Raw genomic sequence first — 17,835 nt, 5'->3', positions numbered from 1 at the left:
GGAGAGGAAGAGAAGCTGATGGGCTGCTGCAGCTGCAACATTTCTGAGGTTTTCCAGAATTGCTGCAGATGAATTGCAGTAGCTGTGTTCTTGTCTCCTTTGCCAGCTGTTTTGCAGAGGTGCAGCCGCTGAAAAAGCACCTGCTTGGCTGATAATTTTCTTTTAATCAGATGGGATACTGAATTATGAATTTCTTAAAGCATTGTAAGTGCGGTGTGGCACAAATATCTTTCAGTCTGTGTCGCCTTGCTGAAATATGATGGGTGGGGTTTTATAAAGTGGGTAACTTTTTAAGGTCCTGCCAACCTAGCAGTTCAAAAGCATGTAAATGCGAGTAGATAAATAGGTACCACCACGGTGGGAAGGTAACAGCGTTCCATGTCTAGTCATGCTGGCCACGTGACCATGGAAACTGTCTACAGACAAATGCTGGCTCTATGGCTTGGAGACAGGGATGAGCACCTTGCCCTAGAGCAGTGGTTCTTAACCTTGGGTTAATCAGTTGTTTTTGGACTGCAACTCCCAGAAGCCTTCACCACCAGCTTTGCTGGCTGGGATTTCTGGGAGTTGCAGTTCAAAAACACCTGGGAGTTGCAGTTCAAAAACAAGGTTAAGAACTACTGCCCTAGAGTCAGACATGACTGGACTACACGTCAAGGGGAACCTTTACGTTTGCCTAACTTTTTAAGTAGGGTGTATTTTGGTGTAGATGCTCTTTTTGAATTATGAGCAGTGAGTGATGATGATAAGTTGGATCCAGGGGAAGTTAGTCATGCATCAGTCCTATTAAAATCAGTGTATCTTGTTGTTTAGTCGTTAAGTTGTGTCTGACTCTTCGTGACCCCGTGGACCAGAGCACTCCAGGCCCTCCTGTCTTCCACTGCCTCCCAGAGTTGGGTCAAATTCATGTTGGTAGCTTCGATGACACTGTCCATCCATCTTATCCTTTGTCGTCCCTTTCTCCTCTTGCTCTCACTCTTTCCCACTCTCAAGAGCCTCCTCCAGCACCACAGTTCAAAAGCATCAATACTTCAGCAGTCAGCCTTCTTTATGGTCCAGCTCTCAGTTCCATACATCGCTACTGGAAAAACCATAGCTTTGACTATTCGGACCTGTGTTGGCAAGCTGATCTCTCTGCTTTTTAAGATGTTGTCTATGTTTGTCATTGCTTTCCTCCCAAGAAGCAGGCATCCTTTAATTTCGTGGCTGCTATCACCATCTGCAGTGATCATGGAGCCCAAGAAAGTAAAATCTGTCACTGCCTCCATATCTTCCCTTTTTATTTGCCAGGAGGTGATCAGTGGCCATGATCTTCATTTTTTTGATGTTGAGTGTCAGATCATTTTCAGTGTATCTTAGTCATGAATAATTTCAATCCCATTGAATGAAACCCAGTTGCATTGGGATTGGATGCAAATTTCAGGTGTTCTAAGTCCTTTATAAAACCATCAGAGAGTCCTGTTCCACTTTATAGATTAACACATTTGACTCATGCTGTAATATATTGGCTGGTCTTTAAAGGTCCTTTTGGCTGTATTTTTTCAACAGACCAAAATGGCTGTGCCTTTAAAGGTAGCTTCATATACTATACTTCACACACTGCTGCAGTGCATGTCTGCTGAGTGGTAATCCCCTTTGAATCCTTAGGGCTTTACTCTCAGGTAAACATATATAGGGTTACAGAACACACATACAAAAGGGTAAATCTTGTTGAACTCAGGGGAGTGAATTCTTAGTAGATGCCCATAAGATTGAACTTTTCAGATTGAAGTATAAAATGCAAAAAGGAACATTTTGGTCAGAAATGCTTTTGCTGATCTATTCTTATGTAAGGGAAATCACATATGTCTTGGCAGCCAATTGCTGCTTATTAATGAGGTGATGGTTGCATTTCTGGGTGTGTGCCCAGGAATATTACCAGTACTTCGTTAATGAGTGGCAATTGGCTGCCAAGACTTTCATGATTTCCTTCATGCAAGTGTAAATCACTGATGGGATTGTGGCCAAAGAACAGTGGCAGTGGGCAGAGTAAAAAAAGCTGTGATTATTACGGATGGCAGGTGAACCTTGGTTTGTGTTTTTGTTCTTTCTTGCACCATTCTGAACTGGTTATTTTTGCTAGGTCACATGGAAATGTAACATTTCTTTAATTTTAGTGCTGTGGACAGTATTGATTTTTCAACTTATCCTTCCTGTGTCAGGGGCTCAGAAAGACTGTTTATTAAGATTTTCCTGGATGTGTGTATAAAACGGTAAGCACAGCATTAAACCTTTAATATTTTGTATAAAGGACACTGGGTGAACATTTAATTTTTTTGGTCCTTTGTACCAGAGCTTGGATAAGTTACCTTTTTGGACTTTACCTCTCAGAGTCCCAAAGCCAAAATAACTTTTTCAAACTCTGCCTTGACCTTTTTGCTTCATTTCCCCCCCCCCCATAAGCTGTGACGGTGGGGTTTTTTGCACCCCTTAGTTTTCTGTAGCAGTGGCACTTTGTTGTTTAAAATAGTGACAACATAATGACAGTTAATGAAAAACTAAGACCCAAGATTCTCTGGTATCAGTTTCATCCACTTTGAGTTAGACTTAAAAACAGTGACATGGCAACATTTAAGAAAAGAGAGAATATATTTGGGCCATAGATGTTCATAGTGTAATTTTATATAGAATGGAATCTCAGTGGCAGAAAACTAAAGGAAAACCACTGTTCTAAACCCATCCACTATTTCTAATTTAAAATGTATTTTGACTGTATAGCTCATCCCCTTATGTCTCATTTCAAACAGAAGTTAAAAGGAGCATATCAAAACATATTAAAACTGAATTGAGATTGACAGTGCAGATGTAATGAGTGTGTGCTTGGAAGTAATTTCATCCTTTTACTTGTTATTGTGCTCAGAAATGCATCTAAAATCAGACTTATAACCCAGCTTTATATTAAACCTATTTACTCAGAAATCCCACTCGTCTCACTGAGACTGGCACTTGCAAACTGCTGAGTGGTGAGAAATTCTAGGGGCTCCGATGTTCACCCAGAGTTCATTTTCTTTAGATGAAAGTCACCGGAGATTTAAGATAATGGATTTTTAAGTGGAGCAGGCAGCTTTGTGGGACTAGGGCCAATTTCATCCCTTGGGACCCATCCTAGGACCTAACTGCTACTATGCTAATGAAATTTGGGTGGCACATCATGTCTTCCAGAAGTCCACTTAGAGCAATACTTTTCTTTAAATGGACTTTTTCTGCCCCCCCCCCCCAATTTTGGCAACAAACCACTATGTGCCATTTAAAGCAAGGAAAGTGCCTGCTATAAATGATGCTTCCTAGTTGGCACAGAAGGTCAGCAGCACGATTTACTGCTAAATTTTCATTGCACTCTTTCTTGGAGTTCTTTGGTGGGAGTGCAAGAACAACCTGTGTGGTGTGTGTTTCTCACACCTGATTTACCCTTACCTACAGCCTTAGTTTAAGGCGAAGATTCACAGCAGTAATACTCCCTACAGCTTTTGTTTCCCATCAGGGAAACCCACAATACCACAGGATTTCAAGCAGATAACAACATCAGCTGTCTCTGTCATTTTAGTTCCAGTTCCAGTAGAAACAAAGACACCTCCACTTTTGCCAGGTCTTAAAAGATATTACCTCCAGGCACCCACAGCTCTGTTTACAGAATTCTTAGAGTCAAGAATTACAGAACTAGGTAGAATACTCTTTGCAATCAAAGGCACTTGGCAGTAAGTGATTCCTTTGTTATTCACCATCCAGTTGTTTCCAGTTTCTATGAATTAGTGACTATCATAAGGTCCTGTCATTAACAGCGTTGCTCAGATTTTGCTTACCCAAGGCCATGGCTTCCTTTACTAAGTCAATCCATCTCATATTTGGTCTTCCTCTTTTCCTACTCTCTCCAACTTTTCCCAGCATTATTTGGAAAAGGGATCCCAAACAGCTTGTTTAAACTAACCCTCATCTCATTATGTTATGTTTAAGATTGCATTCTAGAGTTATCAATTTCTTCTCAAACCTTGATCCTTTTGACAAAGCGAGCCTAACTATGAAAGGCTGACAATGCTTGCAAAAGATTCATAGGCTTTGATAAATTACTGAAGGAAGAAATACCAACAATGCACACATATCTCAAGGATGCTCACAGGTCTTACTTCTGAGAGGTCATTCTTGATTTTAGAAACTACAGTGGGACATAGATTTCACATTTTTCTTTAAGGACCCTGATTGTTTTGAAATATACTTCCACCTTTTTGAATAATCTTTCTAAGCATGTACATGTGGTTTCCACCTGGAGTAGTGTTTTTCACTAATTGGGTGATATACAAACTCAGACATAAAGACATGTAGTTTCCTTCTATATCTACAAGCCAAACCAGCAGCTATAACTCCCCAAAAAGCAGTGTGCCACAGTGCTGGTTATTGTTCCTTCCTTGTTTGGCCGTGTTATCACTGCTTGCGGCAATGTCTGGAAATTTAGTGTTGCTTGAAAATATATAGCAACATAATAGGTTTCATTAACTCAGTTTGTATGTAACAGGAAACTATGTGTTGCTATCACAAGGGCAAGCTACAACAGTTCTTCACCTAACAACATTCTTAACCGAGGTGTAAAGTTGGCTGTTGCCAGCAGCCATAGTTGGGATTACAGTACACCGAAACAAAGATTTTGGAACCAAACAAGAGAGAAGAGCAGGATCCTGTTTGGATACCTGTACTTACAAGGGCAGTCATGCAAGCAGTTCCCAGTCAGCACACCTCTTTCATCCTGTCACGAGTCAGAGAGAGAGAGAGAGAGAGAGAGAGAGAGAGAGAGAGAGAGAGAGAGAGAGAATGAGCATGTTAGAATATTCTCAAAAGTGTGTGTCCACAATATTAGCATGCCCCAAGTAAACAGAATTCTTGTGGTTCACCAGCACAAGTGGTGTAGCAGACAGTCTAGTTTACTGATCTACTGGATGGACTGACTTGTTTCCAGCAGGTCCAGCAAAAGTACAGGTTGGGCAGTCTGCCTTTGTCTCCTGAAGGAAACCCACTGCAACTTCATGCAAAACAGTGAGACACCACAAATTGGGGGGAGGGAGAATCATTTTTAAAAATAAGAACTTTCCAAAATCCATGACTTTTGTAATAAACTTGATAGAATGTGTGAGATGTTTTAAAAAAAGTTTTTAAAAAGTTGAATGTTGAAGAAAGCAAAATATGGCTTTTCCATTTCAGAGAGGGCTTTGAATGTTTAGCTGTTGAAAAACTGATTTGGAATCTTTATTCAGCTATTGCTACCTTAGGTGTTTTTAAGGAAAAGCGCAGGGTAAAAATATTTTAAATAAATAAGCAAGCAAGCTGCTAGGGCTGAATTAGGTTTGCACCACTTCTTTCTCCTCAACTTTAATAGAGACATGATGATTAGGTACAATGTACTAATTACATGATATCAAATTAATTCTAACTTACAGCTAGCCTTTCAAATCTTCTAGGTAGAGAGTACTCGGAAGTGGTTTACCATTCCATTTTTCTGGGCATGCCCTGGTACTTTGCAGCTTTCCCAAGGCTACACAGGCAACCTGTATTCCTGGGAGACACAATGTGGGATTGAACCCGTCCCCCAGAACTGGGTACTTGCTTGTGGTGCAGCGGGCAGAGCTGTCATCATTCGCACTGCACCAATTGTGGAAGTAGCCCGGCTGGGGCTTCCCCGCTCCCTGCGCTCAGCAGCTGAGCCGGGAGACTTGTCATCCTGCTTCCTTGCCAGATTGGTGAGCAGTGCAGGGAGGTGGAGAAACCCTGGTTGGGTTGCTTCCGTGATTGGCACAGCGCGAATGACAGCAGCCGCACATGCTGAGAGTGATGACAGCCATGCGTGCAACGTCACAAATGTTAAGTGGACAGCCTGGTTCTGGGAGGAGGGTCCAATTGGCCCAGACATCTGTGGTGGTGATATTTGTATTTGTCTCTCCGGAGCGATGAATACAAATATTCTATATAGTAATGCCTAACAGTGTCACCAAAGCTACCAACATGAGTTTGACCAAACTCATGTAGGCAGTGGAAGACAGGAGGGCCTGGCGTGCTCTGGTCCATGGGGTCACGAAGAGTCTGACACGACTTAACGACTAAACAACAACAAGAATGAATATGGCCAGAGCTGATGACTTAGAATTTTATTTGATTCATTTTTTAGAAGAAGCAAGCAATTAATACATTTCTCAATAAAGGGATAAAAATAACTTGAAGCTGACAGCAGTTCAAATGAGTGGGAAAGAAAAACGGATGGCTTCATCTATCCTTACCTTCTGCTGACCTGTGGCGTGTAACATGCAGTAGTTGTTCATTTCCTGCTCTCCTTGCCTGGCTTCTTTTCTGTTATCTGCTGCTCCAATATACACTCCTGTTTGTTCCTGTCTCACCCCTCCCACCTCCATCTTCGGTCAGTGCTTCCAGCTGTGTGCTGCTTTCTTCCCCCTTTGCCTCTGCCTGGTAATCAGAGAAGGAGGTGGCTTGAATACCATTTCAGCTTCTGTTCTGAGTTGGCAGCAGCACTTGGCTGCAATGGCAATGGCAGCAGCATTAGTTCATTGAACTCTCAATGAGCCTCCTGGTTTCAAAAGAAAGAGGCCACTGGTGCTGAGCTAGATTTTAGCAACATATATGGTGGGGATAGTTTTGCCATGCTGATAATCACCTAGGAGCAGCAGCTGCTTGCCCCTTGTGAGCAGGCAATTGGCAAAGTGCTTTTCTGTCCTTGCTCATTTAAACAACAACTAGGGTAACTATCAAAACTTGGGAGGTTCAAATTTTTCAGATGTCAGTTTCTAGAATTTCCCAGCAGACATGCTGGCTCAAAAGTCTGGGAGTGGCAGCAAAACACTATCATTTCCAAACCCTGCTTACCACCCTATTTATATTGGCTATAAGGCTTCACTGCTTCTGTGCTGCTTGTACAGCCGTTCCAGTAGAGTTTAAACTCCATATATTCCTTTTGGTTTTCTCCCATCCCAATTTTGATGAGCAGAATAGCGGCTATGTGGTGTCACCTTGGACTGAGAGATGCTTTATAGAGGTTGGTGCCTTGAACTTCTGTCAAATTATTTCTGGCTACAAAAGTCGATTTTGTCAATCTCTGAAATTGTTCTGTCATGTCCTTTTTCAAATATCCTGAAGGCAATTACAGCCTGTTACTTAAATTTCATGCTAGACTGATCTTGGTCAAATATGAATCTTAAAGGGTGGTCACAATAAATCCAGTAACTGGATAGTGTAAATATACTTGTTGTAGCTTGTTTGTTGAGCTAGATACAGAGGAAGACAGGTGACTTACATTTAAACCCCTTATGATCTGATATGTAGGAACTCACTGTCCAACAATTTACCATATTTTTCTGTGTATAAGACGCCCCATGTATAAGACACCACCCCAAAATTAAGAAATCTAAGTGGGACTTAGCAAGTGTAGTGGAAAGGGATCAAAGTGCTGCAGGATCGCTTTGATCCCTGCTTTCTCCCTTCGTGCTAAGCCCCATGGGGCTTAGCAAAGGGACGGGAAAAAGGATCAAAGCAATCCTGCAACTGCATGATCGTTTTGATCCCTCTCCCCCTTATGCAGCCACAGGATTTCTTTGATTCTTCCCCCCTCCCATAGGACTTAGCAAGCAGAGGGGAAAGCAGGGATCAAAGCGATCCTGCAGCGCTTTGATCCCTGCTTTCCTTTTGCTAAGGATTAGCAAGTGGAGGGGAAAGCAAGGATCAAAGCCCTGCAGGAACAATTTGATCCCCTCCACTTGTTTTTGTACTCTCCTCAGTTTACTTCTGTGTATAAGACGGACCTCAATTTTTAGTCTAAAAATTTTAGACAAAAGTATAGTCTTATACGCGGAAAAATATGGTAATTACAAAATAACTCCTGCTTGTAGCAGCACTTGGCGTACCTCTGTAGCACTCCTACACTGGCATCAGCAGCAGACTCTCCAGAGCACCCCAGACTAGCTTTTGAAGTGACTAGTAGTATCAAGAGCCTCTGCAGAGTGAATACAAATTTTAATACAATAAGGATTGCCTATCTGATCTAAACAATAAAGTTTTTACCTTGACAAAGCTTTTATTGAATACAGTGCTTACAGTCTATGGCAATTCACACTTTCAATTTAACATAACTCAAGTGTAGTCTAAGAGCATGACTAGATGGAGGAAGTTGGAATGATCTGGGTCACGCTGAAAAGGTTATTGTCTTTAGTGCAATCTGTTTTATCTCACACTTGAATAACTCTTCCATTCACATAGGAAACATTTCTTCTCCTGTAAGAAGGATCCAGACAGATCTCCGGAGCACTCCAATTTCTCTTGGTTACTGATCCTGCCCCTGCTCCTTTCCCCACCTTTAGTTGCAACTGTCATTCTGCAGGCTGTGGCAATTTCCCTTTTTAAAATTTTATTTAGTACCTCGCCTAACATTGCAGCAATACATCAACTTAGCACGGTTGCTCCCTTATATATCAAATAACACTGCATCACTTAGGAGAATATTTTAAAAAATGTGAGAAGATGAAAATAGAGAAGAGGATTTCTCTGCCATCTTTTTTACTGTCACAACTCACTGCATTTGTGATAGGGATGTCACTGAAGAGAACACCACCCAGAGCTCTATTTGGGAGTGAATTAAGCAACCACACAGATGGCACAATGGGATAATCAAGAACACTCCCAACTGCATCAAGTATTCTGCAGCCCAAATTCTGTGGTAGAAAGGAGTGGAGCAGTTCGTAAAGGGGATTGGATTGATTGCTCTCACTTAAAACACAAGTGGTCTCCAGAACACAGGGAAAATCATATCACACCAAAAGTAAAACAAATATCAAGTTATATGCTCATCTGATTGCCCCCTAAGTTATGGTGACCTGTTTTTTTTAATGAAATAGCACAGTGCAGATATAAATACAACAAAAAGCATTTATTTTTATTTCAGGATGTAAACTGTGTTTTAAGTGGGCTTCACAGAGATCTCTAGCCAGGGAGCTGATCCACTCAGAAAACCTGTTATAGGCTTGCAGCATTATCTTTTCTTTCAGATAATGCATATAGTGTGTGGTTCAGTTGTCTGAAATTAGAACAATGCATCTCTGTCACTTCATTTTTACATGGGTGTGAGAAATAACCACATTTATAAAAAGTAGGTCTACAGTAGTGAGCAATAGACACATACTGAAAAAGGAATTGATGCTTTTGAATTGTGGTACTGGAGGAGGCTCTTGAGAGTCCCCTGGACTGCAAGGAGAAATGAATTTGACACAACTACAGGAGGCAGTGGAAGATAGGAGGGCCTGGTGCTCTGGTCCATGGGGTCACGAAGAGTCGGACACGACTAAATGACTAGACGACGATATGTTTGCTGGAACAACAGATAGTTTGGTGACCATTTTGCAGAAGAACTTTTTCAACAAGATTTGTAGCTTCTGTTGTAGACCCCAAACAGAGGGAAAGCTTAAGTCTTATAAATTGCCTGTTGGTATCAAAATTATCTCACAAATCTTGCACCCAGTAGAATACTGTACTACTTTTTGTTTTGTTTTCATATACAGTAGTAGTTCTCCTGCATCCATGGTTTCAGTTATCTGTGGTCATTGCTGCTGCAACACAGCCTATGGTGCACATGCTCACTTATCTCCTCCTCTTGCCCTCCTCACTCCTTTCTCTCTCACCCACAGATGTGGGGGGAAATTACTGCACGTTGTGACAATGCACGGCAATTTTAAAATATAAATTTTAAAATAAAGTAGCACTAGCATAGATTTTACTAACACAGCATAATCAAAACTGTAAGAACCAAAACGTCTGCATTGTCATATTGCTGTTCAACGTATATTCTGAGATTACTTACAGCAATGATTATTTTGTGAAAGATGCAAAGTAAATCATTCCAAAATCTGTGTCATTGCTTTTCTGTTAGTCATGTGAACTCAGCACATTACTGTGACTGTTGCTGATATTCACCATCATCACCACTGGCGCCACCAACCTTAATTCCATTTAAATGGAACACTTTTTCTCCCCTCTCCTGCCATCTTTCTACGGATTTCCATTAATTTTCACCCTCCTTTCCCCATCTGCCTCTCTCTATATCTTGCCTCATTTTCATACAGATTTTGAGCATGTGCCCTAGATTTGTTTTTGTACAGTGTCTAATAATTTTGGAACTTTAAACATTTCAAAAGTATTTAGAGTGTCGTCGTCATCATTGTTGTGTGCCATCAAATCAATTCTGACTTATGGGGATCTTTTTCAGGGTTTTCTAGGTAGAGGGTACTCAGAAGTGGTTTATCATTCCCTTCTTTTGGGGTACCCTGGGACTGTACAGCTTGTCCATGGCTACACAGATTGGCTCTTTTCCCTGGAGACAAAGTGAGAATGAATTTCCAACCTCTGGCTTTGAAGCCAGATACAGTATACTGTACCTAAGTCACTCTGCTATCCAGCCAGCTATTGAAAGTGCTGGGGTACAGAAAATACTTTTGTTAAGAGTGTTTGGGACAAGTTGAAAGGGAGGCAGGTATTTATAGGCTCAAGTTCCCCCAACATTTTGACCTTCCAATCTTTGGAGTACAACTTCCATAATCCTGGCCATTGGCCAGGTTACCTTTGGGCTGATGGATGCTGGAGCCCAAACACATCCAAAGGGCACCAAATGGGGGAAGTCAACAGATATTTCTTGTAGGACCGGGTACAAGCAAAAACTGGCTTTTGGTATGTATGGTAGTGTGGGCAACACTGTAATTCTTACTTTTTAAATATATGATTTGGAGCTTAGAAGCATGTACCTTTTGGGAAACATCATTACCAGCATAATTTTAATGAGTAACATGATGACTAGTAAAGACAGGTTTTTTTGGCATAAAACATAATGTTCACTTATTCCTTCTACAAGATTATTGTTTTAGGGTCATTTAGGGGATTTTGGGCATTTTTTTTCTATTAAAGCAAAGCGTGCTGCTTATATTAAGTGTACTTTTAAAAACTACTAAAATCAAGAAAAACTAAGGAGTAGCATAAAGAACTTCTGTTTCGGGGTGAGGAACCAGCAATGAAAATATCCTACCTTTTAAAAGCGATAAGTAATGGGCTGCAAAAATATTCCATACTTTGATTTGATGAGGGTGGGCATCAGCAAAAAGCATTAATGAGCAGCTGCTAGGGTAGCAGAACTCCTTTGTTTTTTAACAAAAGGGAAAGGAACAAATAACAAAACTAAATTAAAATACAAACTCGGTAGTGACTGCACACAATACACATTAAATATTTTCCACCTGTGCCACCTTCATCCTTGGGACTAGGCCACCAATAATATCAGGGGTGGCAGAACTGTGGCATTGCTGATATCTGTTGTTGACCCTCATAAATTTCGTTCTCCTGGCCCGGCTGTCAGGCACATCACCTGGTAATTAAACATTTTCATCATTCCCCCCAATGTCCCCAAAGCATTATGGGAAATTAAAATGATGCATAGATGCTACTGCTCGGTGAGCATTGGCACCATAATACTAGTTTTTCAGGACTGGCTGGTATAGGAAGGCCTCTAGCTGGGGACCTGGGCTGGATTAAGACATGCTAAAACTTTAAGCTATATCAGATATAAGAGGCCTCATAGAATTATAAAAGGTGTGCCATATTTTAACAGATATATAAATACAGATACAGATATGTGTATATATAGGCATATGTAGTTAGAGGTCCCTCAAAATCTGAGGCCTTAAACCATGATTTAATTAGCCTGAGCATAAATCTGACACTGAGGTGGACCTGTGTAGGATAAGAGCACACATTATGTAAGATCTCATGGCCTTCCTTTGATGGTACAGTACTGGGAAGAAAAGCACATTTTTGAGATTTATTTGGTGAAGCATAAGCTTTGGGAAAATTAGCCTAATTAGAACATTATCTGAGTCCCTTTGATATTTATAGAATTGTAAGATATGCTGAAATGTGGTTGTTATTGGTTGGTCGGCTGCAAAATCCTCTTGCTATTGTAGGACATGATTTAAGTGCAGCAATGATCCTCTCTTTCCTCAGAGGGAAAGCTGTCATAGGCCTAGTGGCAGGATTGGAGGGGTTTCTGTGTGCTGCTGTGGGGGAAGCAGTGCACTAGAGAGGTAAGTGGACTGTAGACCAAGGAGGGTGGTATGGAGGAACTTGACTTTCACTGGACCCAGGCAGCAGAGGAGCTTGGAAAAGTTACTTTTTTGGATTAGAGCAGTGGTCAGGGAACAAGGGTAAATTACCCCAAATGGGGTAAAAATGAAAATCCTGGGGGTAATGAGGATGGTCGCTGCAGGCATTTTACCCCCAGGCATTTTATTTCTGACGATGCTGTGTGTAGGTGAGCATTCCGTCACGGGGAGAGCGAGCCCTGGCGAGGAACTGCACAGGGCACCTGCCTGTCCTCCTCACCTCCAAAGTGTATGGGGGAGGAAGGCAGTGTACCAGGCCAGCTGGACTCTTTGCCTGGTGGAGCCCTGGCCGGGGCTCTCCTTCCTGCCTGCGCCCACCTGTCCGGTGCACTGGCAAGGAGGCCCGCTTCCCACCCCGCCTCCCCTGAGCTCATGGCCGGTGGACCTACCGGCCCTGTGGCGCCCACCTCCTCTCTCCAAGGGCACTCTTTCCCAGCAGTGTGGCAGCTCCAGACTGGCTGCCTGGACGGTGGCCACAGGTCCCGGGTGAGCGCAGTAGGGGCAGGGCTCGGCCATGGACGGCAAGAGCCAAGGGGGGTTAATGTCAACGTAAATAAATTTTTTTGGGGGGGTAAGAGGTAAAAAAGTTCCCTGACCCCTGGATTAGAGTTCTCAATCGTCTCTCTCTCCCTCCCCCCTCCATGCTAGCTGGGGGCGGGGTTGTAATTCAGAATAGTAACTTTTCTAAACTCTGGACTCTGAGTGATGAACTTAGGAGGAAGTAGAACCGAGGAGTTGGAGAGGAGGAAGAAGTGGCCTAGGGAGAATGCTTGTGTAAGACCTCAGGGTCTGACTAGTAGTATCTGTTGGAGACGGGGATTTCAGGAGATAAGGATAGGGAAGGGGAAGGACCTTCTGCCAAGGACTGGCTGAATTTGAAAGCAAAGTTTTTGCACTATATGTTATTTACTGAGTGTCCTTTGTAACTCATGGCTAAAACTGGAGATACTGGTAAACAGGAGCACTGCTGAGACCTGTGTGCTCAGTCAAACTCTATGACTGTTTTGTTTCATGGTAAGTTGTTTCACAAGGAAGTCATCCTGACGAAAACCCAGAGATGCAGGAGAGGGGAGGCTTAACCTCGCCTGTTGTCTCTTTCTTCAAAAATGCCTTGTTAGCTGCTCCCCTTTGACACAGGATTGTGAACACATGTTTACTCTCAAACATATCTAAATCCTTATATTTTGAACCTTTTAAGATGTATTGGTTGAGGGTGCATGGTGGGAGGCTGTGATTTGAATATCAGTGTTATAGACAAGAACAAGGTTGATCCATCTTTCTCCCTGCTCACTTCTCTCACTTATGTTTATGTATAGGGTAAACATTTTGTGTATCAGAGAGAGAAAGAGAGAGAGAGAGAGTAGATCTAGATTTTCATACAATGTGCATATGCAGAGATGCAGATTGAGAAGTAATGATCTATCATTTAATAAAATAACATACAACTCTCTAGAATGGTGAAGTGATCTGCTCAGGATGCTCGCGGTCTATGGGGTTCACTATAGGAAGTGCAACTTCAAAGCCTCTTTCTCTCTCCTTTTCTCTCCTTTTCCTTTACAATCTTCAGAGTAGAAGATTTCCACAAGATAATACATGCACATTTAAAAAAGTCCTTTGACATCACTTCAGATCAAGAACTGGCCTCCATAAAATAGTATATTGTCTACTGATTAATTCCATTTACCATAAGTATATTGTTATAAATTATTACAAAATATAACTTTTCTGCATTTCCATGGCAGAATTCTTAATGCAAGCCCACAGTTAGTCCTGGGAAATGAAGGGAGTGGAAGTGCATATTGCCTGATTACAAGAGAGATTGACAGACACTTCAAAAGTTAGATTTTTGGATCTAACATTTTAGATTTTCACTTGTATATTTACGGATTTCTTGCTGAGTTCTGTTTCAAGTGTTCAACAGATTTAGAAGAACCTTTTACAGCTGATCAAACATACTTTTAAAAAAACAAATAAGCCTACAAATAATGCTATTTTTTTCTATGTGTCTCAGCATCTCAAAGGACTGCTGGAAGATTGGGCCTGGTAAAATACTTTATTGGAAGAACTTTGGGGGGGGGGGGGAGAATCTGAACAAGCAGCCCTGTTTGAATGGGGCTGATCTTTAAGCCTGGCACTCTTACACTGTCCCTGTTGGATAATTTCAGGCCAGTCCTGTTACAGTTGTCCTTTCTATACCATGGATGTCTGTCTCTCTAATGACTCATCTGTTGGCATCTTTCCATTGGGTGGAAAACAGCTGTCATTTTAATAATACCTCTGGGTTGATTAAAAGTCAGCCCCCAAAGTACTAAATTTGTGAATGAATGGAAACAATATGTACATTTTTTTGTCTTATGTCTTTTGCAGGTATCCTGGAATTTATCAGTATAGCAGTGGGCCTGGTCAGCATTCGAGGGGTAGACAGTGGACTTTATCTTGGAATGAATGAGAAAGGGGAACTATATGGCTCGGTAAGTTTCTTATAGCTCTAAAAAAAAACTTAGCCTCTGTGTTTTTTATTCAGTCAGATTATCACGAGTAGGGAATATCTGGCCATCAAGGTAATTACATACTGCCTTCAGCTTAATTTCACAAGATACGGTGAGGGAGAGAAATGCCCCCACTCCCTTCTGGTTGTGGCGCATCCACTGCTGATTTTGACTCCTCCTGTCACTGGAATGCACATTACCTGGGAGGCGATTTATCTTGGTCTCTCTCTCCCCAGTCTCTTTTTATACCTGCCGTTCTGGGCAGGAAACTTACAAATCCCACATATCTTTATTTCCTTTCCTGTGAGTCCTGTGCATGAAAGATGCTATTCTGTGCAGGACTAATAATCCTGTACAGCTTTGGATTATTCTTGCATTTCCTGGCAGAATCCTTCACTGGAAAGAATGTCAATCTGTGCCAGAAGTGTAAAAATCTTGTATAGCTTGGCATTCCTTCTAGCGAAAAAATTACCCTAAGAAATCCAATAAGAGTTCCTGTGAAATTTCTTGGGGGGGGGTAGTGGAATCTTGTGTAAAGAAATCTCACTGCAAGGAGAAAAGCCACATACACCCCTTTGTTTCTGAGGGCATGGATGAAATTCCTAATTTAGGTTTTAATGTATAAGCCTTATAATACTGGTATGGTTGGAGGTACATTTATTGTATATTAATATTCAGCCCATCAGCTTCAAAAGGCAATGAAGGCAACACTCTATATAAAGTTTGTATAGAGCAAAAATGTTCAAGTAGAGATGTGTGGAAAACGTGGCAGAAGAGATGTGTTTCTGATATTGATTACTTTTATTTTAAATGATAGAAATGAAGACCTATTTTCACTGGATCTGGAAGATTAAACAGGCTAACAAAGTCTTTTTCCTAGAGCTGATGATTTTCATGTGTGGTGCTTGTTCATTTTACTGTTTTCGCTAGATGATGGTAGATCTTAAATGGGATTGGCATACCAGGGTGAGCCTAAAGTGTAGCCTTGGAAAGGTGATGTGAAGGCTTTGGGTGATTTTATTTTTGGAAGATTGGCAGGAATGTGTGTAGAAATAAACTGATAATGCAGAACACATAAAGCTACTTTATATCAAGTCAAGCCATTGGTGTAGCCCAGTATTATCTACTTGTACTGGTAGAGTTCATACTCAGCCTTGCTATCTGAAATGCCCTGGAGATTGCAGGCACTGCGTCTCATTTCTTTAGCATGCGTTTTGCCTGTCTTGTCCTACTTGGCTGAATCATTTTCAGTGCAGGATATACCTCACCAGTAGGCTTAGGGGATGAATTTGAAACTCTAGCTGACAATCCTAGTTCAGAAATACCGGTGGCCAAGCATGACTTGTCCAGAGAGGGCTCAGTGCTTCTATTTGGTGACAAAACCTCTGAAAAAGAACACCCTTTTTCCCAGGGAACACTGGAGACTCAAAGTACAGTGGAAATGGAGTCAGCATCTTCAGAGACATACCAGCTGTTGAGATTAGCTGAGTAGGTGCAGCAATGGTGCTGTGGACAACTGCCTTGCCACTTGCTTTCAGCTCTTGGCATTCCTTGTTTCCCTTGATTGATGGATCTCCTATGGGACCCAACTGCTGCTTCCTGATAGGACCTCTGCTTGCTTCCTGGCTGTATTATTGACCTAGTAAGACTTTGATTCATGACCTCAATTGGCCTTCTGACAATTCTTTAGCTACTTCTTTGGACTCTAGTTAACATCTCCCCAGTGTCTTAACTCTGCTCGGCTTTGGATTTCCCTTTTCATCATGACAGAGACAGCTGTTTACAGGGCTTTACTTTGGACTTGCAGTCACTTAATGAATGTGAAACCAGGAGACTGCCATTAGATTGTAGGCCATATTCAGAAGAAATAATTTTAAAGGTTGCAGTATAATCTTGGGAGTGTAGGTATAACGATTCTGTGTATGACAAGATCCTAGCTCAAGCACTCAGTCTGAACACATGAGGCAACAGGGCCTGAAAGGAACAAATCACAAGTTGTATGGCTACCTGGAGCAAGTTGCTTTTTGTAGGATTAATGAAATTGCAACAAAGTTGCATATAAAAGTATTAAATACCGTATGTGGAAATAAAGTTTATTGGTGTAACAAGCAATGGTAGAATGTTCTGTAGTTTCCTGCTCACCAACACAGCTGTGGTCACATCTTAATGTGCATTTTTAGAAGCATCAAGAATTTCCCAAGTTTTATGCCCTTCTGTTATCCATCCTATGAGTTTCTTTTAAAAAAATGGGAAAGTGATGATCAATATAACAGAATGAGATGTTTTGGTAAAACTCTAACAGCGTTAGTTCTTTAGAAACATAATGTAAACAGAACAAATTACTTTCAGTAAGTAATTCTGACCCCTATGAGATATCATACTATGTTGAATGGACTGTATGTATGCGTATTTCATATAGGATGTCACAAAATCACTAAGATTACCTTTATTTGTAGGCAGGGAGGCAGATCTCAGTCAAGCAGCCCTGAAAGAAGAATAAGTCTGATTTTTGATCATTTTCTTTTTTTAATTTGTAGTGTAACACTATAATTTAAAGCCTGGGGATCCATAACTTCATGCATTCTCAGCTGGTGCCAGGGTGCACTGGCTCTTGGCCCATTTTCTCTGATTCCACTTACAATACCTCCCATAACTGGCCCAGAAGCAATTCCAGTCCCCCTCCTAGTCCTTACCTATTTTGTCTTTGGAACATCACAAGGAACCACCCATTAGTCTCAGGTTTGATCATAAAATCCTTAGAGAATGGGAGATTCCATGGCATACTCATCCAGTCTTGTGCCTGCCTTCCTGAACTTTGCCTTTCCACCACTCCAGAAATTTGTGCATTCAGAACAGATAACCTGTAATTAGTGCTGACAGCATTTTTATGCTGGACAGCATCTCTGAAATCAGATCTCAACTGAATCCTATGTTTTAACTCTGAAGAACAATCAACAAATGAAGCAGGCTAATTAGCACACTCTAGGACAGTGATGGCGAACCTATGGCACGCATGCCACAGCTGGCATGCAGAGCCCTCTCTCTGGGCACTCGAGCCCATAAGTTGCCATCGAGAAAGACCCGTCCTCCAATCCTGGATTTCAGCATCCCCCTCTGCTGATGCA

The 17,835-nt window shown here is 41.6% G+C and overlaps 1 protein-coding gene and 1 long non-coding RNA gene across 3 annotated transcripts in view; one reads left to right on the top strand and one right to left on the bottom strand.

Moving 5' to 3' along the window:
* FGF9 (fibroblast growth factor 9) overlaps positions 1–17,835 on the top strand; it is a 50,556-nt gene that overhangs the window by 9,982 nt on the left and 22,739 nt on the right. For both annotated transcript variants that reach the window (XM_020802062.3, XM_072993703.2), the window contains exon 2: positions 14,589–14,692. In XM_020802062.3, coding sequence (XP_020657721.1) covers positions 14,589–14,692 — 104 coding nt within the window. The remainder of the gene's footprint in view (positions 1–14,588; positions 14,693–17,835) is intronic.
* On the bottom strand, positions 1,977–9,260 carry LOC144588054 (uncharacterized). Its single transcript, XR_013543381.1, has 2 exons — positions 6,297–9,260; positions 1,977–4,774 (listed from the first exon to the last, which is right to left on the bottom strand). It is a non-coding gene; the product is annotated as an uncharacterized LOC144588054 (long non-coding RNA).

This window comes from Pogona vitticeps, chromosome 3, assembly GCF_051106095.1.
Source record: "Pogona vitticeps strain Pit_001003342236 chromosome 3, PviZW2.1, whole genome shotgun sequence".
Lineage (NCBI taxonomy): Eukaryota > Metazoa > Chordata > Lepidosauria > Squamata > Agamidae > Pogona > Pogona vitticeps.
This window is presented reverse-complemented; position numbering and strand designations above follow the sequence as displayed.